This window comes from Pan troglodytes, chromosome 9 (assembly GCF_028858775.2).
Source record: "Pan troglodytes isolate AG18354 chromosome 9, NHGRI_mPanTro3-v2.0_pri, whole genome shotgun sequence".
In the NCBI taxonomy this organism is placed as follows: Eukaryota; Metazoa; Chordata; class Mammalia; order Primates; family Hominidae; genus Pan; species Pan troglodytes.
In genome coordinates this window covers 5543361-5568026 of record NC_072407.2, presented here as the reverse complement: position 1 = coordinate 5568026, position 24666 = coordinate 5543361, and the positions used below count along the sequence as shown (strand labels likewise).

At 59.3% G+C, this 24666-nt stretch overlaps 1 protein-coding gene across 2 annotated transcripts in view; it reads left to right on the top strand.

Annotated features, from left to right (window-relative positions):
• The first annotated feature begins 1037 nt into the window (after positions 1-1037).
• TOLLIP (toll interacting protein) overlaps positions 1038-24666 on the top strand; it is a 36677-nt gene continuing 13048 nt past the window's right edge. The window contains exons 1-4 of one of the 2 annotated variants that reach the window (XM_016920090.4): positions 1038-1257; positions 15037-15186; positions 20628-20810; positions 23263-23415. In XM_016920090.4, coding sequence (XP_016775579.1) covers positions 1225-1257; positions 15037-15186; positions 20628-20810; positions 23263-23415 — 519 coding nt within the window. In that variant the 5' untranslated portion in view covers positions 1038-1224. Of the gene's footprint in view, positions 1258-7726; positions 8462-15036; positions 15187-20627; positions 20811-23262; positions 23416-24666 lie in introns of those variants that run through there. The other variant, XM_063783699.1, reaches the window with a different exon arrangement.

The window sequence follows — 24666 nt, the reverse complement described above, 5'->3', positions numbered from 1 at the left end:
AGCGCCGCCACACTTGGGCCCGCGCCGACGACCGTCATGACTGGGCATGCTCTATGGCTACTCCATAGAGCAGGGTGTTCCCAAAAGCACGAGGAGGAAGGCGTCCACCTGGGTACGCTTGTTTATATGTAAGATAAAAGCCAAAAAACATCACGGAGGAGACGTGCTGTACTACCTGGGCTCGTCAAAGGATTGCCAATCTTTGCGTAACGCCTGTCCTCCGCAAGCATCTGTATCATTATCTTTAAAGCGAAACTTCAACTAAGAATGCTTCTTGTTCTTAAGATACCCGGACATCGGGACCTAAGTTCCGGGTCTGCTGCGTAAACGTTTATTAACCTGTTCCCGTGACCGTAAACGCCCGACTCCTGGGGATGCAGCCAGCGGGGTTCAGCCTCAGTTTACCCAGCGCTGTTCGAGCTGGAGTCGCTCTGGCTGGAGCGCCTGACCGCGAGGGGCGAGGTCAGGCCGGACTGGGGTTCTCCGGAGCGAGCAGGAGAGGAGCGGGGCTCCTGCGGAGCGGCGCGGCGGGGAGGCCGAGGGCAGGGCGGGCTCGAGCTCGGGCTCTTCTGGCAGCGCCTCCATCCCCGTTCCGTTCACCCGGCAGCCGCCCCGTGGAGGAACCGCGCCCCATCTTTAGCCCTTTGAAACAGAAAGGCCCTTCCTCCGGCAGGCAGCTGAGGGAAAGATCGCGCTGGAGGGGATGTCGGGCCTGTCACTGTTTTGTTGCGGGCCACAGTTCCCTCCCTTCTCCGAGCGGGTCGCACGTCCGAAGGTCACCCCCGCCAGGTGGCTAGGCCCTGTCGCCACTCGACAAAGGACCGAGGAGAAACCAACCCACTGCCCAGACCGCAGCGCCGCCACGCTTGGGCCCGCGCCGTCGACCGTCATGACTGGGCATGCGCAGACGGCCCCGCCGGGAGCCATTTCGCCGGGCTGCGGGGCTCGAGGAGAGAGCGGGTGCGCAGGCGCCGGGCGAGAGGCTGCGCCTGCCCTACCCTGGAGCGCGCGTGCGCGCGAGAGCCGGAAGGGGCGGTGCCTGGCGCGGCGCCTGCGCAGTGGGGCGGTGCCGGGGGCGGGGCGCGGCGCGGCGGCTGTCAGCTGACTGTGGCGGCGGCGGCCTCGAGGTGACAACTGTCTCTGTCGCAGGCTCCGGCGGGGGCGCAGGAGGTCGCCCGGCGCGTCACTGTCGGGTCGGCGAGCCACGGGGGCCGCCGCAGCACCATGGCGACCACCGTCAGCACTCAGCGCGGGCCGGTGAGGCAGCCGGGCGAGGGTCGGGCGGGGGCGGTGACCTGCGGTTGCGGGCGGGGCCTTGGGTCAGGGCTACTGCTCAGCTGCGGCTGGCGGGCCGGCTCCGCGGCTCTCCCGGGGCACGCGGGGCGCCTGGCCGGCCGGAGGGGAGCGGCGGCGTCCACACCTCGGGGCGGGGCGGGCCGGGCCGGACGGACGCGCCCACGCTGCAGGAGGCTTGAGCTCACCGCCGCGCCCGGGCAGAGCTTTGGGGAGGCGGCCCCGGGGGAGGGGGCCTGCGCCCGTTGTGAGCCCCAGATGGAGGCGGGCCCCACTCCCCAATGGTCTCCAGATGGAGGAGGGCCCGGTGCCCAGATGGAGGCGGCCCCGAGCTCTGACTCCCGAATGGAGGAGGGCCCCGCACCCTAATGGTCCCCCAGGTGGAGGCGGGCCCTGCACCCTAATGGTCCCCTAGATGGATGCGGGCCCGTCCCTGATGGCCCCCCAGGTGGAGGCGGGTCCCGCACCCTGATGGCACCCTAGATGGAGGCGGGCCCCGCACCCTGATGGCCCCCCCAGGTGGAGGCGGGTCCCGCACCCTGATGGCCCCCCAGGTGGAGGCGGTCCCGGCACCCTGATGGCCCCACAGGTGGAGGCGGGCCTGCACTCTAGTTGGTCCCATAGATGATGGCTGTTTCCTCTTTCTCATTTACACAGAGTGAGGGCAGTGGTGACCACTTCTTGGGCCCAATTGTGTCCCCGGTTAGTGGCCACCGTGCAAAACCTCAGTTTCTTCATTTGCAAATGAGAGGATAGGCGCCAGGAACTTCAGAGAACCTTTCCTGCTCTGAATTCTCTCCTGAGAGTTGCCTGGCAGTTTCTTCTATAGCATTAATATTGCAGGAGAGCTGGTGTAGACTGACTCAGAGATGATGGGCTCCTGGCGTGAGTGGCCTCCTGGCTCACTGTTAGGGCCTTCTTGCATTGCTGTAAAGGAATACCGAGACTGGGTAATTTGTAAGAAAAGAGATTTAATTGGCTCCCGGTTCTGCAGGCTGTACAGGTAGCATGGTGCCGGCATCTGCTCCTGGGGAGGCCTCTGGAAGCTCCCAGTCATGGCGGAAGGCCAAGTGGGAGCTTACACGTCACATGGCGAAAGCAGCAAGAGAGTTGGGGGTGGGGAGGTGCCACACACTGTAATGACCAGATCTTGTGAGAACTCACTATCACCGGGACAGCACCAAGCCACGAGGGATCTATCCCTGTGACCCACACACCCACCCTGCCAGGCCCCACCTCCAACATTGGGGATCATAATTGAGTGTGAGATTTGGCGGGGACACAGATTCAAACCGTGTCACTCACTGAGGCTGGGCTGGGGCAGGCTGTCGTGAGCGGTACAGTTTTTATCAACAGTGGCTCTGAACATGCCGTGGGTGGAAAAAGTCCTTTTTCACGATGCTCCAAGGTCCCTGCCCTCGCGCAGCCCAGTACTGGACGTGGTGGAGGGGTCACCAGGGCTCCCACCCTTAACACTGTATCCACAAGTCCTGGTGTTTCTCCCTAGGAGATAATTCTTCAGGTAGAACATTTTTTCTGAGTTTAGAATGAAGCCCCAGGTTTTGGGCATAGCTGCTTTTTCTGAGGACTTTGAAGGAAACCTCCTGACACTTATGAGACTCAGGTGTGGAGCCTACGGGTCGGCAGAGGTCCTGGACGGCCTCTGATGGCAGCGTCTCTACCTCTTCATCTTTACTCCACCACAGTGAGTCCCCGCAAGTTGCCGTGGCAGCAAAGTGCTCCTTTCTGCCTAACAGGAGACTCAGAGCAACAAGGGAACCAGCACCCTGCCGTTGTGTCCTCCTGGAGAGCAGGGGGGTATGGTGGCCAGGCAGGATGGCCCCTTCTTTGCTGTGTGGTCTGGGAGACATCCTCTGCCTCCTGGGAACTTGTTCCTCATCTGGAACCCCACTGGGGTGTAGGACTGGTTTTGAAGGCATCAGGTGCTGAGCACGAAGGGAGCAGTGGGAGGCAGGCCCTTCCTGTTCTGAGGGGCACCGGCGTGCAGCGCTGTTACACCCGCGATGAGGAAGTGGGAGCGGCAGGAGATGTTCTCACACGCAGGGCCTGTGCTGACAAGTGCTGAGGTGTCGTTAGAATCTCCTCTTGCCCAGTGCCTCCTGGGCTGTTTCCATCATGTAGACGAGCAGGTATTTCAGGGGCACCCCTGTTGACCAGTAAACGCATAGTAACATCAGGTCTGGCTCGGAGCTGCCAGGGTCTCTTAAGAAGGTGTTGTCAGCGACGGGGGTCTCAAGTGTTGCTTAGAGTACATGTGACTTAATCAACCAGCGTTACCAACTGTGGCGTTTAGGATGGCCATGATGCAGGGGACAACCAGGTGGTTCCTGCCACTGGGGTCTTCCAGGGCAGCACGGTAGACATGGCAGCACATAAGGACAGCTGAGCCATGTGGTGACGGCCCGGTGGGTCTGTGATCTTAAGGGTCAGGTGCTAGGAGAGTTTGTAAATGGTGGCCTCACCAGGGCTGGGTGTTGGGGTGAGGACGTGACATCTCTCGGAGGAGGAATGGGAGTGGGGGTTGGGCTGGGAGGGCAGGGCAGGGAAAGAGAGGTGTGGGGTCTGGAGGTGGAGAGGAGGGAGCCCCAGGGGCCGAGGATGGAGGGAGGCAGGAGGTGGAGGCCGCTGGAGGGGCCTGGGCACAGGAGGACTGGACTTGCCCTGGAGTTTACCGGGTCAGCGCAGCACTGTGTAAAGTGTTGCCTGGCACACGCAAGGCAGGGCCCGCCTTGGCATCAGCCTGCTTCGCTGAGCATGACCCACCCCAGCCCCTCTGAATTAACCCATAGTGGGCCTTTACCCAGTTACTAGCACCTAGAGGAGCCCTGCTTTTGCAGGATGTCTTGACACAGTATTTATCACATCCTCTTTCTGTTACACGTGTGGTGCCAGAGAGGCAGGAGGTTCAGCAGGGCGCTCGCTCAGCTTTCCAGCAGAAAGAGATGCTCCCCAGGGTCCGGGGGCAGGACTCTGGCTCGGGAGACCCTGACTGTGGTCTAGCCGTTGCCTCCCTCTAGTGATAAGGGGAGACAGCAAGATCCCATGGGCCGTGAAGGAGCAGAGGGGCCGCTAATGGGGTCCTGGGAGGGTTCTTTTGTCCTTGGGTAGAGGGAGCTTCAGGGGTCCGGGTGGGTAGGTGTGGAGAGGACGTGTGAAGCTAGCCAGCCCGACATCGTTCTGAGAGAACCATACCGTGTTTAGATCTTCAGGATAATATTTCCCTGAATAGCCACTAAGGGATGCTTCAGCCCTGTGCAGTGCTTCCCTCACGTTTCAAAAAGGCCAGTATTTTGGAAAGATACCCTTTTTTCAACATAGTCTGCACATTATCAGAAAGCATGGGTGAGTACCTGCAAGGAGTACCCTGTGGACCCCTGCGAGGGGTACCGTGGGGGCCCCTGTGAGGAGTATCGAGGAGTACCGTGGGGGCCCCTGCGAGGAGTACCGTGGGGGCCCCTGCAAGGGGTACCGTGGGGGCCCCTGTGAGGAGTATCGAGTACTGTGGGGGCCCCTGCGAGGAGTACTGTGGGGGCCCCTGCGAGGGGTACCGTGTGGGCCCCTGTGAGGGGTACCGTGCAGACCCCTGTGAGGAGTATCGAGTACTGTGGGGGCCCCTGCGAGGAGTACTGTGGGGGCCCCTGCGAGGGGTACCGTGTGGACCCCTGTGAGGAGTATCGAGTACTGTGGGGGCCCCTGCGAGGAGTACTGTGGGGGCCCCTGCGAGGGGTACCGTGCGGACCCCTGTGAGGAGTACCATGGGGGCCCCTGTGAGGGGTACCGTGCGGGCCCCCGCGAGGAGTATCGAGGAGTACCGTGTGGACCCCTGCCTTCTGCAGTGAGATCTCGGGACGTTTGCGGGAGACTCTGCTGCAGCCACCGCGGTGCCGTCAGAGAGGCCTCCTTGGTAGAGGTGGGTGCGCCGTGCCGTGTCCAGGCTGCGCTGACTCCTTGTCCTGCTTCTGGAGGTGCTGGTTGACCATGGAGTCCAGCTGGAGACGGCCTGGCCCCTCCCTTCCTCCCTGAGAGGCCTGTTCCTGTCCAGGTCCCCTCACTCTTCACATCGTTGATAATTCCTGCCGAATCGGTGACTTCATTAGGGATGGCAGAGGGTAGTTTCTGAACTTTATCACTTCTTCGGTGTTTATTAACTGGGATTGTTTGTAAAGATTAGCTTTCCCCATCAACCGGTGTCGGCTGGCTGTCCTGAAACACAATTCGTGAAGGAAAGGCAAGTGAGATGCTTTTCCCTCACCTTCCCGTACCTCAGGGAGAGAGTTGCTTTTCTTTGTAGATGTGTGTGGGCTTTCTCTCCCCTGAGTGTCGTGAGGAGCCCGTGGATTTTCCTGCATCCTGTGTGTCTGAGCCAGTGGCACTTACCCGTCTCCGCTGGCTCTGGTGGGCTGTTCCTGGGAGGGCGTCCGTTCCTGCTGACTGCACCTGAGCCAGCGGGGAACGCACTCACCGCCTCCTCACGAGTCCTTTCTCTCTGGGTTCCTGTGAACCTTTGCGCTGGATTTTTTAGGCCGGGTTGTGAGTCTGTACAGGTGTGGAATTGCTGTGCTTGCCTGGAAATCACATCTTTTCACTGTGTGGGGACCCACGGGCCTCTTGGAAGATAAAGGCCTCTTGCCTTTAATTATTTTGTCTGATACTGGCATGGCCACTCCAGCTGTCTTTTAGAGAGTATTCACCTAGTACTTTTTCCTTCTATGATTTTACATTTTTCTGAAAACTTTTGTTTAAGATAGGTGCACCATCGATAGCACTTAGCTGGATTTTTAAAAAGTCAAATCTAAGAAGACTAAGTCTTTTGATGGGAATGTGCTAGTTTCATCTTTCTAGTTAAGAGATGCCTAGATGGATACACAGATTTACAGATTTTTTACATGTTTTCTTTGGTGCTGTTATTTGTCCTACATCTTCTTATTTTTTTTTTCTCTCATTGCCTTTTGGATTTATTAAACGGAGTTTTAAATAATTCAGTTGTTTTATCTCAAGTACATACACACTGTGCTGGGAAAGTACAGGGGCTCTCCTGGAAATGGTAACATGCACTTATCAGCTTCTGCCATGAGGGAGTCTCTGAGTGAACTCTGGCTCCGGAGGCTGCCCGGCTAAAGAATAATTAAAGAAGAAGTTAATCATTGTCTGTGCCACCTCCGGATCCACGCGGAGACCTCGGCCGCCCCGTCCCGGCGCGGGTGCTGCTGTGCCTTGTGTGGGTGCCGCCTCCCCTTGGGGCTCCCGCAGGAATGTGTTACTTCTCTCGAGTCAGCGCTTGTTTAGATTTCCTTCTGTGTTTCTCTTTTCTTATCCCTTCTGGTGTCTCGGGCCTTCCATTTGGGATCACTTTCGTTTAGCTTCAGGTTCATCTTCTAGAATTTTCCTTGCTGGCAAACTTGATTTTTGCTTGTACATGCCTTTTCTCTGTGTCCTGACAGCTATTTTTGTGTGTGTGGAACTCCAGGTGGACGGTACTCCAGGTGGACAGTACTCCCGGTGGACAGTCACTTGTCCTCAGTGCCTCGAAGGTGGGACCCCGCCCTCTCCTGGCTCCTGGAGTGGCTGCTGAGCAGCCCGGGAGTGGACGTCCCTTCCTCCGGCTTTCCTTCGTTTTTGGCCCTCTGTTTGCTGCCTTCTGAATACGCTGCTTCTGGCCTGCCTCCCAGTTCACTTGAGGTCTTTTTTTTTTTTTTTTTTTTTTTACATGGAGGCTCGCTCTGTAGCCCAGGCTGGAGTGCAGTGGCACAATCTCAACTCACTGCAACCTCTTCCTCCCAGGTTCAAGCGATTTTCCTGCCTCAGACTCCCAAGTAGCTGGGATTACAGGCGTCCACCACCACGCCCAGCTAATTTTTGTATTTTTAGTAGAGATGGGGTTTCACCATGTTGGCCAGGCTGTTCTCGAACTGCTGGTCTCAAGTGATCCGCCCACCTCGGCCTCCCAAAGTTTTGGGATTACAGGCGTGAGCCACTGCACCCGGCCCCAACCTCTGTTCATCTGGGCCTCTAACACTCCCTTGACCTGCCCGACAGGCCCCTGGTTAGGCCTGCTGTGCAAGTGTTTCCTGTCCCTGAGTCACTGTCTCCAGATCCTGCGGGCCCTGCCCTGAGACCGTGCTGGTGAGGCCTGCCTTGCTGCCCTGTGGGAAGTGCAGCATGCCCCTGCCACCTGGCCTTGCCCTGTTTCTTTGCACAGCGCCTCCTGCCGTTAGCATACAGCATAACTCATGATGCTTCCCGTTTGTCTTCTTCCACTCACGTGTAAGCAGCACAGGAGCAGGGGTGCCCCAGCACCTCACCACGGAAGCCTCAGGCACACAGTGACACGCAGAGGCCGCTGCGGCGCGCGCCCCGTGCCCAGGGCCTGCCACGTCACACGCCGTCCCTCTCTGGATCTCTGTCCGCCCTTGGCCCGCTGCTTGACTGGCTTTTGTTTCATCTGAATGAGAAGGGGTTTTCCGCCTCTGCCTTGCTTGACCGTCCCAGCACTTAGGATGCAAGGCTGCCTGCAGTAGAGTTCCTGGCAGAGACCCCATTTAAAGTCGCTTGTTCTGTAGTCAGCTTTTATAATCTATGCTTATTCTCATTCCGTCTTGTACTCTTCCCTTTCACCGCTCTTCAGCTTACACGGGTTCGTTTCAATACTGTCATCTCCCAGCTTCCCTTACACAAATTCTAGTGTTTGCTTTGAGACTTTAGCAGAGCCAGGGAACCTCCCGGCATGTTGGCTTTGAAGCGCCTGTTGTGTTTTGTATAATTAAAGGAAGAGGGGAGGGGGTGATAGGAAGAGGGAAGGAAAGCCCTGTCTGAGGAAGGCCCCGGAAGGGGAGACAAGGCACAGCGAATGAGTGCTCAGCGAGGGCTCCTGGGAGGGGGCTGCTGAGCGGCCGTGGGAGGAGGATGTGGGAACTGGGGACAAAGTCACCACTGCCCGTCCACACTGGCGTGGGAGCTGCCTTGCCGAGAGCAGATGCGTGAAATGCCACTTATTTGCTCAAGGGTTGTTCATTGAACATGCCAGTGCCAGGAGACTGGCGTGGAGCATGAGGCCGAGGCTGGCTGGAGTGGGTTTTGGGGAGCGTCAGGGGGCTGGTGTGGAGCGTGAGGCCGAGGCTGGCTGGAGTGCCAGGGGCTGCAGGGTCAGGTACTGGTCCAGCTTTTGGATGCTGGTGCTGTGAAGGGTGGTGGGTGAGGGAGCCAGCAGCTGAGTGGGCATGGGGAATTGCAGTTTTCTTTCTAGCCTTATTTTGGAAAATGCTAAACTTACAGGGCAATGGCAGTGGCCACCAGTGAGCATCGGTGAGTCCTTCACCTCCGCGGGGCTCCCCTCTTGGCCGTGAGTGTGCGGGCCTGGGGCATGTGCAGGCTGGCACTTCAGTCTCTGAAACCCTGCGCACTGAGGGGTCAGTCAGCTGGGCAGAGGGACCGCCAGGGCCACCCAGGGTCTGTCCTGACTGCCCACGGCCCTGTGTCTCAGCCCTGGTGCGTGTTCCCGCCCTCTTGCACCCCCGGATCTGGATGTGAATCACACAGGTGTGCGGGCATCGGGTGGACGGGCCATTTCTCCTGGGCCAGACTGAGCTCTGACCTGGGTGTGAACCTAGCAGCAGACATCCCCTGTAGGACAGTGGCCTGGAGCAGGCCCCTTGCAGGGCCTTCAAGGCAGGACCAGCCCCTCAGACACAGCAGGGAGGCTGGTGATGACCTGGGCTCCAGGTTCTCAGCTTCATCTGGACCAACTGTGCCGTTCTATGTGAGTCCTGGGGCCCTGACCGAGTCTGGGGCTCCCTTCCTAGCAGACACTCAGACCTCGCCCAAGAGGCTTTGAGACTGACTTCCGCCCATATCCCTAGATGTTCCTACTACGGGGGATTTATTTCTCTCTGTTTCATTAGCTTCCTCTGTCCCTTTAGCCACGAGCCCAGCCCAGGTCTTCCTGCTGTGGGTCCCAGCTCTGAAAGTCACGTTGAATCATGGCCATGTTAGGAACTGGAGAAACCTAGGGCTCGGGGTACAGAGTTTCACTAGTTGGGCTTCTGTGTTGGGGCCTCCGTGGGCTGGCTTTGTGGCTTCAGGAGCCCTTGACGCTCGTTCTCAATGTGGGGGTGATATTGACCCTGAGAGGGCACAAGGGGTTCTTGGGGGAGGAAACTTCTGGGATTTGGCGGCCGTGTGTGCCTCCCCAGCACAGCTCCTGGATTTCTTGTTCCTTAGTATTTCATTGTCCCTGGGTTTTCTGGGTGTCCCAGCACGTGGATACGGAGTTCTTGGAAGCCCACAACACGTGTGCGAGCTCAGGCCTGCTGTGAGGTGGGTGGGGAGGGTGGGCAGGCGCCCGCGGATGCCGTTTGTGTGGGATCCTCAGTGCTGGTGTGAGACTCTGGCTTGGAGAATTGAATGAGAATCGTCGACATTTTGTGATTTAATTCCACAGAACGTATTTAGCCCATCGCTAAGTGATGTCAGTTTGCTGAAAGAATACCAGACAGCCAGTTAAAAGGTACTTTCTCACATCAAGCAAAAGCTTCAGTTCACTAAGGATATTTTTTATTGTTTATATAAGTTGTTTATTTGTACGTGTGATTTGATACAATTTATGTAAATAAATTACACTCAATGCTGCTCAGCACATAGTCATGAAGTGTTAGAAGCGTTTTAGTTTTTAATTGAACTTCGTTCGACTTAGTTATGCTAACCTGGCATTAGCGCTGAGACTCGTTGAGCCTTGCTTGCAGTATTTACATGCCAAGTGCAGGTGCACGCGTGGCACACAGACACAAACAGCACCTCCACAGCCTCGCAGCGTCATGGGGTGGGAAGAGTGAGAAGGTTTAAAAAGGCTCTGCAGGGGGCCAGTCATGGAAGTGGCCAGGAAACCCTGGTCTCCTGCCGCCCGCGTGTGGCCAGCCGTGCTCCCGGGGCGACTGTGGTGCGGCTCCTTGGGGTGATGTCTCCTGGTAGGCATGAGGCCAGGACTGCATGTGTTCAGGACTCCACGTCCTGGGCTGAGCTGGGCTCTTCCTGGGCTCTGTCAAGGCAGAAAGTGTGGCCCAAGGAAGCAGCGGCGCTCTCAGTCGGAAACGTATTCCTAACAGGTGTCGGGCAGAAAATGTGGCCCAAGGAAGCAGCGGCTCTCTCCGTTGGAGACGTGTCACCAACAGGAATATTCACAGTGGGTGTTTAATTTGTGTGCTTAAAAAGAAAAATTAGCTTTGGATTGACTACACACATTGCATGACAAAAAAGAAGAATTAAGACTTTATTTCTGTGCCAAAACTAAAACTTAGACTTGAAGAGAAATTGTTTTAAATAGAAGTGAATGTTGGAGACCTCTTTTCTTTCGTGTGGAAAGGTACGCTGCAGTGGTTTAGAGCTCTGGCGTCAGTGAGGGAGGAATGGTCGTCAGTCACAGGCTTGCGTCGTGATCCTCTGAGAGCACCACATGGGGGAGGAGAATCAGCAATTCCAAGAAATTTGAAGTTACATTTTTAAACTATATTTAAAACAGACTAATATTTATAAAAGTAGCTTTTATTTTCAGAGAAGATAAAATGCAGAGAGCTCTGTGGGATGAGAGCCCTACCCTGTCCTTTTTATTTTAAAAGTAATTCACGAATGTTTTTAAAAAGTTTCTAAAAATAACTAGCAGGATATAAAAGTATAAATAAATTGAAATAGAATCTTCCCTGCCTGTTTCCCTCGAGTTCCATTCCTGAATGCTCCTCCAGAGTTGGTGTCGACAGAGGCCTCCTTATGGCTCCCTGCAGCAGGTCGTGCCGCACCTCCGCCTCCACCTCCGTTCCCCGAGTCTCCATGTGTTCGCGGCAGGGACCGCCGGCTCCTGGTGAGGCCGCGTGGCGATGCGCTGGGTGGATGTGCCTGGCTGGTGGACGGGGCGTTTTGACGGCACAGGTGACGCAGCCGCAGGCATCCTGTGCTCACGTGCCCGAGTGAGCGTTGACAGGGGACTGGCTCCTGAAGTGGAATTGTCGGCCTTCACACGGGCATTTAGACTTCTTAGTGTTGAACTCAGTATGTGCATCTTGTACATGGAAGCAAAATTCTAGAAAAGTATCCATTATGTATCGGGAGTAATCATTTTTGTTTTCATATTTCCAAGCCTTTGAACCAGGGTAAAGCATATATTTTTATGTGACCATTGAAATAGTTCCTCCATCATAATATGGCAAAAATAAATTTTAGGATTAGCACTGAATTTAAAAAATAAATTCAAAATAGACGTTTACTGAAGGACCGAGTGTCGTCACTGAAATGATAGGGTTTACTTCAGCGCCTGGACTCCCTCCCCTGTGACTCGTGAAGCATGAACTGGTAGAACTCCCTCCTCGTTTGAAGGGCTTTGCTCTAAGTGGAGAAACGAGGGCATTGCAGCAGCAGGCAAGCCGCCTCTCCCTGGTAGGCGGGGCAGCAGGTTGCGTAACCAGTATTTGTACGGGGAAGACTGAAGCCTGGTCTCTGTCTCCTCTCTTGCTCTTCCTGTCTTCAGGTTAAATGGAATATTTTTCTGAAAAACCTTGAATTTTGTAGTGTTCAGTCTTATGACGAATTGAAAAGCTGGCACGAAGAGGTCCCGTGTGTCTCACCCATGTCCCCTGGCCGACGCTGCCCTCCCCGGGAACAGCTCTCACAGCTGTGGCGCTGAGCTGGGGGCATGACTGTTGGCTCCAGGTTTTATTTGGCTGTCCTGGTTTTTCGATGACTGTCCCCTGCTGTCCCAGGACCCTGCCTTGCGTTTAGCCATCATGTCTGCTGTCTCCAATCTGGGACCGTCTCTCAGGCTTTCCTTGTGTTTTTGGGACCTTGACGGTTTGAGGACGACTGACTGGTCAGGGATTTTGTCAGATGTCTCTTAATCGGGGTGTGGGTTTTTGGGAAGAATACCCAGATGTGAGGTGTGTGTCATCTCGGGGAGCTGGACGCGCACCTGCCCCGCCACATGGCGCTGGCTGCGGTCCCCAGGCTGCGTGGGGCTGATGAGCTCCATCCGCAGGGAGCTGCTTCTCCCCTTTTCGTGTTCTGTCCACACGGTTTATGTTTAAAAACCCTCTTTTCCTATTTGCCATTTTATGGTTAAATCCTTGTTGAAAAATGACACTTGATCATTAGGCCTTTGGATATAATTTTATTTTTTCCCAGTAATGAGCAGTCCCACTGTCTTTAACGGACACCTAAAGAGTGCAGAGCAAGGAGACGGAGCGCTGGACGCCTTCAAATACCGGGACAACCAGGATCCAAAGCAGCGAGGGACCCACAGTGCTCCCTCAGAGGCCTCTGAACCCCATGCCCACACGTCCCTGTGACCACCCACACTCTCCCCCGACCGGCTTCTCCATGCTGCTGTCTCCGGGACATGAGTCGCCTGTCTGTCCCCCACGTGTGGCCAGGAGGGCACGAGCCACCTGTCTGTCCCCTGCGTGTGCCCAGGAGGGCACGAGCCGCTTGTCTGTCCCCTACGTGTGCCCAGGAGGGCACGAGCCGCCTGTCTGTCTGCCATGTGTGCCCAGGAGATACGGTGCTTTTCCTGCCGTGTCCTCAGAGCTGTGCATGTGGCACACAGGAAGCAGTTGTCACAAATAAACAGGAATTTGGCCTGTGAATGTTAGTCCTGAGAACTTGGTTAGCACGAGTGTGTTTCTGCAAGATAACCCGTTCCTGGTGAGCAGACAGAGCTAGTCATAGAGCCTGCTGGCATGGGCTGTGCCAGGGCCCTGTGGGGTTGGCAGGGAAGCACGTCCTGCGTGGCCAGGTGTCCCCCGGGGAGAGAGCTCTGGGCTGTGAATCCTTCTGGGAGGCAGGCGAAGGGCCCTGGCCTTCTGTACCCCAGTGTTTCCTGTGTGCCAACAGGAACAGGTGCTTAGCATCTCGTGCCATGGGGCCTCTCAGCGCCCTCCTGAGCCAGAGCTTGCTGGTGAGCTGTACAGCACCTCGAGAGAGGCTGCCTGGGGGAGGCTGGCCTGGGACTCCTGGCATGGGCCCACTCCGCTCAGGCACCTCTGCACCCTCCTCGATTGTCCGTAAGGGCAGGGGGTCCCTCCGGGCCCTGGCCTATGCCACACCCTCCGGAGGTGAAGCCGGGGTGCTCTGCTTGTTCTCACAGGACGGCTTCTCTCACAGGGCAAAGGTCACTCGTGACGTGTCCCAGTCAAAAATGGGGTAAAGTGTGGGGAAACGCACAAAGTGTGTTTTGCTTTTTAGAGAAGAGCGGTTGAGCACACGCCATGCTGGCTGCTCAGGTTGGGGTGCAGCCTGCAGAGAGCTTCCCGAACTTGGGGGTCCTGAGTCCGTAACCGCTCGAAGCGGTGCCTGGATCGTCCGGGTCCCTTCTGTTTACTCACATTGGTTGTGGAGCGCTGACTGGCTTGTGCGCTCCAGGCCTTAGATGGGGACACAGGTGAGGAGCTAGACCCTCTCGGGGTCCTTTGAAGTGCCAGGCGCCGAGAGCACAGCAGGTGCAGGGCTTAACTCAGAACCTCCTGGAGCCCTGCCTGGCACCGTGTCATTGGGAGTCCATGGCACAGGCAAGTACGGGTTTCTGGTGTGCACGGCAGAGGCGTTCTGGCGGCCTCAGCACGTGCACTTTGCCTAAGCTCACGTCCGACACGCCCAGGGTTCCAGGTTTCCACTCGATATTTCCTGAAAACAACTGCCCAGGGCACTGGCGCTGACCGGGGCCCCTGCAGACGGCTGGGTCTCTACCCCACTCCACCAGCAACCAGGCCTCCACCCCACTCCACCAGCAACCAGGCCTCCACCCCACTCCACCAGCAACCAGGCCTCCACCCCACTCCACCAGCAACCAGGCCTCCACCCCACTCCACCAGCAACCAGGCCTCCACCCCACTCCTCCAGCAACCAGGCCTCCACCCCACTCCACCAGCAACCAGGCCTCCACCCCACTCCACCAGCAACCAGGCCTCCACCCCACTCCTCCAGCAACCAGGCCTCCACCCCACTCCACAAGCAGCCAGACCCACGCTCAGGGCCTCATCAGCGACCTTTCACCTGTGGAGCGTGGTTCTTACCCCAGGCCCCTTCGGCCGCTGCAGGTGTGCGGGTGGTTTCAGGATGGCATTGTCCTGCCTGGGCCCATCCTCTCTCTTCCCCTCAGAGGTGGCAGTGGTGGACAGAGGGTCGAGGAGACACAGGATGCAGAGTGGGGAGGTCTTTCGTGGTTGTTTGGAATCGATTTACTTCCTGCGTTCTTCTGGGATACTTTTGAATTTCAGCTGTTTCATGTGGAAACATTTGAAGTATATCAGCAGAGGGTTTTCCAAATCACTTTAGACCTGAGGCTCAGCTTTTGTCTCATTCATTTGACCAAGTGACCTGCAGTTCAGTGGCCCTGCCTTTAGCTGTGGACAAGGAGAAAGAAGCCGTGGGCACACATGGTGCAAGGGAGACCCTTTAAAATGACCTGAAAACCCACCTGAGCAGGCTTTGAGGACAGGAACCCGTTTTTAGCGGCAGAAACCTGCATTTGGGGATCTCCTGAGTGAGGGCAGCACCTGTACCGCTGGGGCAGGCTGGACACCCTTGACCCCTCGGTTTAGAGATGAGGAAACTGAGGCTGAGCACAGTCCAGGACTTGATAAGGACATGGGTGGGGGCGGGGCCGCGGGAATGCCGGGGGCAGCTGCTGTCGGGCTGCTTTGTGCCCCCACCCTGACTCACTGGCCTCTCTGGTCCCCGGCCCCGCAGGTGTACATCGGTGAGCTCCCGCACGACTTCCTCCGCATCACGCCCACACAGCAGCAGCGGCAGGTCCAGCTGGACGCCCAGGCGGCCCAGCAGCTGCAGTACGGAGGCGCAGTGGGCACCGTGGGCCGACTGAACATCACGGTGGTACAGGTGGGCCTTGGGGCACCCTCCTGCCTGCCTGGGGCTGGTGCGCTCGGTGGGGGTGGGATTGAGGATTTCGGCGTTTATACTGCATTTCCTAAGCGGGCAAACAGAACTTCTGATTCCCGCTTTTCCTGAAACCTGTGTGATGTTGAAAACGATCTGTGTGAAAGATATTGGCATTGACCCCGGGTTCTACCAAACATAACTCAAGTGATGAGTAGTGGGTATAGGTGGGCGTCTGCTCTGTGTAGGGCCTGGCTCTTCCACCCGGCTTGAGTACGCCCAAGGACGCCTCCCGGACCCCCGCCGGCAGCTGGAGGAGGCGCGGCCGGCGCCCCCACCACCCGGCGTGTGCTGCGTGAGTGGCTTCCCGTTGGCCTCAGTGCCGGTGCCTGCACCCTCCCTCCCCACAGAGCAGCCCTCGGTCAGCCTCGGGGCCAGCCCGTGGTCGCTTAGTGGTCTTTCAAGTGAAAGCCAAAATCGGCAGATTTAACGCCGATTTTGATCACACGAAAACAGTCTGTAAGACCGCAGGAAAAGGAAACACACTGTGAGCCACGCAGGCTTTCGTAGAAATGCAGGGAAAGGAGACACACTGTGAGCCACGCAGGCTCTCGTAGAAATGCAGGGAAAGGAGACACACTGTGAGCCACGCGGGCTCTCGTAGAAATGCAGGGAAAGGAGACACACTGTGAGCCACGCGGGCTTTCGTAGAAATGCAGGGAAAGGAGACACACTGTGAGCCACGCGGGCTTTCGTAGAAATGCAGGGAAAGGAGACACACTGTGAGCCACGCGGGCTTTCGTAGAAATGCAGGGAAAGGAGACACACTGTGAGCCACGCGGGCTTTCGTAGAAATGCAGGGAAAGGAGACACACTGTGAGCCACGTGGCTTTCGTAGAAATGCAGGAAAAGGAGACACACTGTAAGCCACGCAGGCTTTCGTAGAAATGCAGGGAAAGGAGACACACTGTGAGCCACGCGGGCTTTCGTAGAAATGCAGGGAAAGGAGACACACTGTGAGCCACGCGGGCTTTCGTAGAAATGCAGGAAAAGGAGACACACTGTGAGCCACGCGGGCTTTCGTAGAAATGCAGGGAAAGGAGACACACTGTGAGCCACGCGGGCTTTCGTAGAAATGCAGGGAAAGGAGACACACTGTGAGCCACGCGGGCTTTCGTAGAAATGCAGGAAAAGGAGACACACTGTGAGCCACGCGGGCTTTCGTAGAAATGCACAAATACAGCAGGCAGAAGAATCGCCGTGGACCTCACAAATAAGACTTGCTTTCAGGGGCTTCATGGTGTGGTGAGCACAGCTGCACCGTCACCCCTTCCTCGCGGCGTGTCTCAGACCCTTGCTTGTGCAGCTGTTACTGTGCTGGTGTGGCCGATCCCTCTGCCCACCCAGTGAACTCCCGTAAGCCCATGCATTCCTGTGCCAGCTGCCACCAGGCCAGCCAGTGCCATCACCCGTCCTCAGCCGCCACCTCCTGGCAGGGCCTGGTGACCGCAGGGCACTCCACCTCACACTGTTCAAGCTCCAGAGCTGGCTGGGCCTTGGAGGTGGCCCTGGCGTTGCCCACACCTCTGGCCCCCCTTGGTCCTCTCCCGCACCCTGGAGCCCACCACAGGCAGCCTGTTTCCTCCACGTGAGCTCACCCAGCCTTCTGTGGCACAGCTCCAGTGGTGGGAAACATTCGCCTCCTCACTGGGCCAGGTAGCTCAGCCCCTGTTTCCTGCTTCTCTTGGCTTCCGGGCGGCCACACAGGTGGTTCCCTGCTTGCGTCCCCTCGCTGCTTCCCCTTGTTGTCTCCTGGGGCCCCAGTGGGATGCCAAGGGGTCTGGTCCTCAGCCCTCCTCCCCTCTCTGCCCACACACCCTGGTGACTTCTGCATCCCTGTGGGTCTAAACACCCACGTGCTGGCCCCGGCCTGAGCCGACCACTCAGCTCCACCCCAGATTCTTAGGTACGGACCATGGCCACATGGCCTCCCCAGGTGTTCCGTGGGCACTCCGGGCTCCGTGTGCCCAAGGTGGAGCTCTCGGGCCACCCTCCCGGCTTCCCCCCCCCCGTCTGCAGGTGGCTGCCCCACACTCTGGAAGCTGAGGCCCAAAGCCCTGGTGCTGCTGGTGCTCCAGGTTCATGTCCACCTCTTGCCCTTCAGGCCTGACCCTCAGCACAGGCGCCACCTTCAGCCCGTCCAGGCCTGGAGCCCCCCGCACCCACCCACTGCCTCCGCTCAGCCCCTGCAGCGTGGCCAGAGTAGGTCCGTTCCCGCATGGGCCTTTCTCGTGGGCACTGTCCTGCTGAGCCTGCTCCAGCTGGGCCCATGTTTTCCTCACCCTAGTCACTCCTGACCTTCCTCTTCCCTGGCCGTTCTCCTCCCGCTTCCTGCAGCTCTTCCTCCAGATCCTGCAGCCCGCACACCTGGTCCTCCTAGCTGGTCACTCCCTGCAGTGGTAACGCCATCTGCTGCGCCGTGTGTCTGCCGCGCATCTCTTGCCCATTACGGGGAAAGCAGCGGTGCCCGTGTGTCCCCACGGTGTCTGCTGTCTGACGCGCATCTCTTGCCCGTTGCGGGGGAGGCAGCGGTGCCCGTGTGTCCCCACAGTGTCTGCTGTCTGACGCGCGTCTCTTGCCCGTTGCGGGGGAGGCAGCGGTGCCCGTGTGTCCCCACGGTGTCTGCTGTCTGACGCGCGTCTCTTGCCCGTTGCGGGGGAGGCAGCGGTGCCCGTGTGTCCCCACGGTGTCTGCTGTCTGACGCGCGTCTCTTGCCCGTTGTGGGGGAGGCAGCGGTGCCCATGTGTCCCCACGGTGTCCACAGTGTCTCCTGCACCAGAACAGCATGTGGTTGTGTGCAGTCATAGTGAATGGGCAGATGCTTCCGTAAACATCGAGGAGGTCACTTCAGCAGAGCAGTTGATGTCACAGGACGCTCATCCTAGAGTTTTCTAGTCACAGTGCAGAGGGCAGTGGGAGGAGACGGGAATGAGAGGATGATGCTGAGTGTGGCAGAAGCAGGCAGGATCCAATGTGAGCAGGCATCGGTGACAGGCACGGGCATGCTGGCGGGGGAGTCCCACGTGCCACCCAGAAAGCTGGCTTTGCTCAAAGCCTTTAAAGTTATTAATAAAAATAAGTCATAGCAGCTAGGCAGAGACAGCACAGTTACCTGAAAGCTTTGGAAAATCACGCTGGTCTCAGACTTTCCTGCTACATACTCTCCAGAAAATAGGGCAGTTTCTAAGGAGTTTACAGGGGCAGAGTTTGGAGTGTAAGAGCTGATCTGGCAGATCTGTGGGTTTGCAGCAGAAGGGAATTGGAAGCTGCTAGAGGCTGAGCATGCCTGTTGCCCAGGAGCTTCCGGAAAACTGTCACTCCATAGCATTCCGGAGTACGCTGTGGCCACCCAAGAAACACGCTAAAATTAAGGACCCAAGAATGGGGCAGTTTTGACCTAAAAGGACTGGCCACAGCTTTGGTTAGAAGTGAAAGGAGGGAACTTGTATGTGGACGAGAATAGAAAACAGAGGACCTGGCAGTCCAGAGATGTGGGCACAGGAGGGGAGAGTTCAGCTGTGCGGCGAGGGTTGGCGTGGACGGGACAGCCATGCCCTCGGGGGTCGGTGAGGACGGGGCGGCCGTGCCCTCAGAGGTGGGTCGGTGAGGACGGGGCAGCTGTGCCCTCAGAGGTGGGTCGGTGAGGACGGGGCGGCCGTGCCCTCAGAGGTGGGTCGGTGAGGACGGGGCGGCCGTGCCCTCAGAGGTGGGTCGGTGAGGACGGGGCGGCCGTGCCCTCAGAGGTGGGTCGGTGAGGACGGGGCGGCCGTGCCCTCAGAGGTGGGTCGGTGAGGACGGGGCGGCCGTGCCCTCAGAGGTGGGTCGGTGAGGACGGGGCGGCCGTGCCCTCAGAGGTGGGTCGGTGAGGACGGGGCGGCCGTGCCCTCAGAGGTGGGTCGGTGAGGACGGGGCGGCCGTGCCCTCAGAGGGGGGTCGGTGAGGACGGGGCGGCCGTGCCCTCAGAGGGGGGTCGGTGAGGACGGGGCGGCCGTGCCCTCAGAGGGGGGTCGGTGAGGACGGGGCGGTCGTGCCCTCAGAGGGGGGTCGGTGAGGACGGGGCGGCCGTGCCCTCAGCGGGGGGGTCAGCGAGGACGGGGCGGCCGTGCCCTCAATGGGGGGTCAGCGAGGACGGGGTGGCCATGCCCTCAGAGGGGTGCGGTGAGAACAGGGCGGCGGTGCCCTCAGAGAGGGTTCAGTGAGGACGGGGTGGCCGTGCCCTCAGAGGGGCGTCAGTGAGGATGGGGTGGCCGTGCCTTTGGGGGGGGGGGTGGTGAGGACAGGGTGGCAGTACTCTCAGAGGGGGGTTGGTGAGGACAGGTTGGCCGTTCCCTCAGAGGGGGTCGGGGGGGCAGTGTCTGGACTCTGTTCCACTGGGAAGGAGGAACTGGCGGGCTCCATGTGGGTGGGAGGGCCGGGATAGCTCCCGGGGTCTCTATCACCAGCTCCTGGGGGTGAGCCGGGTTGGCTGCAGGAGAGCGGGTGGCAGTGGTACAGGGAGGCCGTCTGCATTCCAGGCAGGATGCTTTACAGGCAGCCAGAGCTGCAGGGCTGAACCCAACCCAGCTTACGAGGGCTTTTCTCCTGGTTTTTTCTTGTAAAGGTTTTACAGTTTTAGGTTTTATATTTGAACCTGCCATCCATGTTGAGTTTGTTTGCTGAACAATCATCTTACTTGCCACGGTCTTCTGTCTTATTCTGAACACACGTTCACTCCCACCCCGAGGACCTCAAATGTCCCCGCCCAGCTGAGCGCCTGGCCTGAAGTCGAATCTCATAGTCTACATGTGATGTGGCTCCTTGTGATTGGGAGACACAAGAAAGACAAGTTCCAGTCCCCAAAACCCCACGTACTCCGATAGCACAGGCAGGGCTGCTGCCTTCACGAGGGAGGAAAGCAGCCACGTGGCGTCTGAATTACGTGCAGCAGGTGTCCTCACTCTCACCTAGAGCGAGGATGCACCTCTCCCGGGTCATCATGCTCCGGGGGCAGGTTCACACTCCCTGTCATGCTCTGGCTCTCAGCTCTGTCCCGGGACCTCCTCCCCTTTCCCTCCTCAGCTGCTTCTGAGGAGGGCATTAGAGAGCGCGCCCTTCATGGTGGGTGAGTGGCGGCCTCAGCTGTGTCTGTGAGCGTCGTAGGTTTCTGCTGTCAAGGACAAGCCACGTGCTTTGTCTCAGAACTGCACGATCCATCTGTGGCTCACTCTTCTTGCTCCTGGCCTCCTGGGAAGCAGGTCACAGCCGTGTTCAGGCGACTCTGAGTGGCTGTAGTCTATGTGTTAGGAAAAGGCCTCGTGGAAGGGTTCAGGGAGGCAGACGGCCTAGAGAACCCACCCTCTCCTGATGGTTGGCACCTCCTTTTCCTGACATTGGCTTCATTCCAGGCAAAGTTGGCCAAGAATTACGGCATGACCCGCATGGACCCCTACTGCCGACTGCGCCTGGGCTACGCGGTGTACGAGACGCCCACGGCACACAATGGTGCCAAGAATCCCCGCTGGAATAAGGTCATCCACTGCACGGTGCCCCCAGGCGTGGACTCTTTCTATCTCGAGATCTTCGATGAGGTGAGAGGGACGTGCCAGCTATTATGGAGGCTGCACGTGGCTGAGCGTGGCTGCCGTGGGAACACACCTGCCAACACAGCCACGTTCCTGGCTGGCTTCGAGGCGTGGCTCCCCACCTGGTGTTTCATTGGGTGCATGACAGGGTCCTGCTCTCCCCAAGGAATGTGAAAAAGGGATTGTTTCCAGCTCCTTGAACATGCTTACATTTGGAAACATCCCCAGTGCCAAGCATGACCCAGGGATACAGCGTGCACGTGTCCCCTCCGCTGGGCGCACAGGGTCTGGCCGCTCACCAGCAGGTGGGATTTCCAGGGACAGAGCGTGCACGTGTCCCCTCCGCTGGGCACTGATCTGGCCGCTCACCAGCAGGTGGGATTTCCAGGGACAGAGCGTGCACGTGTCCGCCCCACTGGGCGCACAGGGTCTGGCCGCTCACCAGCAGGTGGGATTTCCAGGGACAGAGCGTGCACGTGTCCCCTCCACTGGGCACTGATCTGGCCGCTCACCAGCAGGTGGGATTTCCAGGGACAGAGCGTGCACGTGTCCGCCCCACTGGGCGCACAGGGTCTGGCCGCTCACCAGCAGGTGGGATTTCCAGGGACAGAGCGTGCACGTGTCCCCTCTGCTGGGCACTGATCTGGCCGCTCACCAGCAGGTGGGATTTCCAGGGACAGAGCGTGCACGTGTCCCCTCTGCTGGGCACTGATCTGGCCGCTCACCAGCAGGTGGGATTTCCAGGGACAGAGCGTGCACGTGTCCCCTCCACTGGGCACTGATTTGGCCGCTCACCAGCAGGTGGGATTTCCAGGGACAGAGCGTGCACGTGTCCGCCCCACTGGGCGCACAGGGTCTGGCCGCATACCAGCAGGTGGGATTTCCAGGGACAGAGCGTGCAGGTGTCCCCCGCCACTGGGCACTCGTCTGGCCGCTCACCAGCAGGTGGGATTTCCAGGGACAGAGCGTGCATGTGTCCGCCCCGCTGGGCGCACAAGGTCTTGCCGTACACCAGCAGGTGGGATTTCCAGGGACAGAGCGTGCACATGTCTGCCCCGCTGGGCGCACAGGGTTTGGCCGCATACCGGCAGGTGGGATTTCCAGGGACAGAGCGTGCACGTGTCCCCCGCCCCTGGGCACTCGTCTGGCCGCTCACCAGCAGGTGGGATTTCCAGGGACAGAGCATGCATGTGTCCGCCCCGCTGGGCGCACAGGGTCTTGCCGCACACCAGCAGGTGGGATTTCCAGGGACAGAGCGTGCACGTGTCTCCCGCCACTGGGCACTCATCTGGCCGCTCACCAGCAGGTGGGATTTCCAGGGACAGAGCGTGCACGTGTCCCCCGCCACTGGGCACTCGTCTGGCCGCTCACCAGCAGGTGGGATTTCCAGGGACAGAGCATGCATGTGTCCGCCCCGCTGGGCGCACAGGGTCTTGCCGCACACCAGCAGGTGGGATTTCCAGGGACAGAGCGTGCACGTGTCTCCCGCCACTGGGCACTCATCTGGCCGCTCACCAGCAGGTGGGATTTCCAGGGACAGAGCGTGCACGTGTCCCCCGCCACTGGGCACTCGTCTGGCCGCTCACCAGCAGGTGGGATTTCCAGGGACAGAGCGTGCATGTGTCCGCCCCGCTGGGCGCACAGGGTCCGCCCGCTCACCAGCAGGTGGGATTTCCAGAGAGTGCGGCTGCCTACTGGGTGGGAAAGCTGTTCTTGGTGATGCGAATGGTCGTGACCCTTGAGGGTCCTGAGTCCCGTCCGTGGCTGCACCTGCAGCGCTTCTGAGGCAGAGTCAGAAGGTCAGAGGGGATGTGGCGAGGCTGCTGCTCAGTGTGGTCCCGGCACCTCACACCTGTGGCATTGTGAGGCTAGAGACTGGGTGGGAGCCGGGGAGCAGTGTGGGGCAGCCAGGCCAGCAGACGGCCAGCCCTCCCTGCCTGGGCCCTGCCTTTTCCTCCCGGCTTTTCTCTCCCTGTCCCTACCTGCTTTCCCCTCCCTGGCCCTCAGAAGAGTAGAGAGCGCATGGGAAGTGCAGAGTCAGCTGTGGGAGGCAGACCCCGTGTCCTTTCCAGTCTGCACCCCGGCTGCTCTGGGGCTTGACAGGTGGCAGCCGGTGGAGCAAGGATGGGGCCCCGAGGGCTGGGGAGGAGCAGCCAGTGTCCCTGAAGCGGAACTGAAGGAGGACAGCAGCCCAGGGCCCTCGCTTTCCCCAGCCCCAGACCTGGCCCTGGCCCTGGCCCATTCTGGTGGAGAGAGGGAAGAAGTCCCCTACGGAGGCTGATAAACGATCGTGAAGCTTGCGCTGCCCGAGGGGTCTCATCGATGGGGTGTTGGTGCAGGTGGGAGCCCTGTTCCACAGATAAGACGGGGACTCGAGGCGGGCCCACGATGGTGCGGCTGCAGGGGCAGGGTGGCCCCTTCCCTGATGCCTGGGGCCTCTCCCTCTTGTCTCCCGCAGAGAGCCTTCTCCATGGACGACCGCATTGCCTGGACCCACATCACCATCCCGGAGTCCCTGAGGCAGGGCAAGGTGGAGGACAAGTGGTACAGCCTGAGCGGGAGGCAGGGGGACGACAAGGAAGGCATGATCAACCTCGTCATGTCCTACGCGGTGAGCTGCACGCCTGGGCAGGGTGGGGCGCATTGGGGTATGTTGGAGCACGTCGGGGCTATGCCGCCCCACAGACACCCTCGTCTCTTTCCTGGAGGCACTGAGCCCATAAAACAGCAGGGCTCACGTTCTGAGGACAGAGGGCAGGGGCCCTGGGTGGTTTGGTGGCAGAGAGGGGCTGCCCTGCCCACTGCTCCTGCCCATGTTCTCTGTCTGGGGAAACAGCATAGGGGTTGTTTGTGTTCCTAAGATGAGCCCACCCTTTGTGGTGGTCTCCACTGCAGACCCCTGTGTCCTCGGAGGCCCCCCACAGCCCTTCCAAGCTCTGCCCTTAGGGTCCAGCTGAGCAGCCCTCCAGGGTCTGAGATACAGCCCTGGGCCCTGCAGGACACCAGGCTCCTCCCCACAGGGCAGGCATTGGCTGCAGTGTGGCAGGGCATCTCTGGAGATGTGGGGGAAGCCTGGGGGCTGCTGCGCTCGGGGTCAGGAAGTCGAGGCCTGGCTGTGGGGCCAGCACGTCAGCGCCCTGGCTCCCAGCCGTCTCCATCCTCAGGGCACCTGCAGCTCCTGGGGGCATCAGGAGGGCCAGTTAGAGGCTCCAAGATGCAGAGCTCCTGCCGTCTCGTCTGTATCATCAACCAGAGGATTTTCAGGCTGTTACTGAAAAATGGTGCTGTGGGAAATGCCAGGCAGATGTGACGGCAGAGAGGGTGCAGCAGGGAAGGTGCAGCAGGGAGGGTGCAGCAGAGAGGGTGCAGCAGGGAGGGTGCAGCAGGGAGGCTGCAGCAGAGAGGGTGCAGCAGAGAGGGTGCAGCAGAGAGGGTGCAGCAGGGAGGCTGCAGCAGAGGGTGCAGCAGGGAGGCTGCGGCAGAGAGGGTGCAGCGGGGAGGCTGCGGCAGAGAGGGTGCAGCGGGGAGGCTGCGGCAGAGAGGGTGCAGCGGGGAGGCTGCGGCAGGGAGGCTGCAGCGGGGAGGCTGCGGCAGGGAGGCTGCAGCGGGGAGGCTGCGGCAGGGAGGCTGCAGCGGGGAGGCTGCGGCAGGGAGGCTGCAGCAGAGGGTGCGGCAGAGAGGGTGCGGCGGGGAGGCTGCGGCAGGGAGGGTGCGGCGGGGAGGCTGCGGCGGGGAGGCTGCGGCGGGGAGGGTGCGGCGGGGAGGCTGCGGCGGGGAGGCTGCGGCGGGGAGGGTGCGGCGGGGAGGCTGCGGCGGGGAGGGTGCGGCGGGGAGGGTGCGGCGGGGAGGGTGTGGCGGCGAG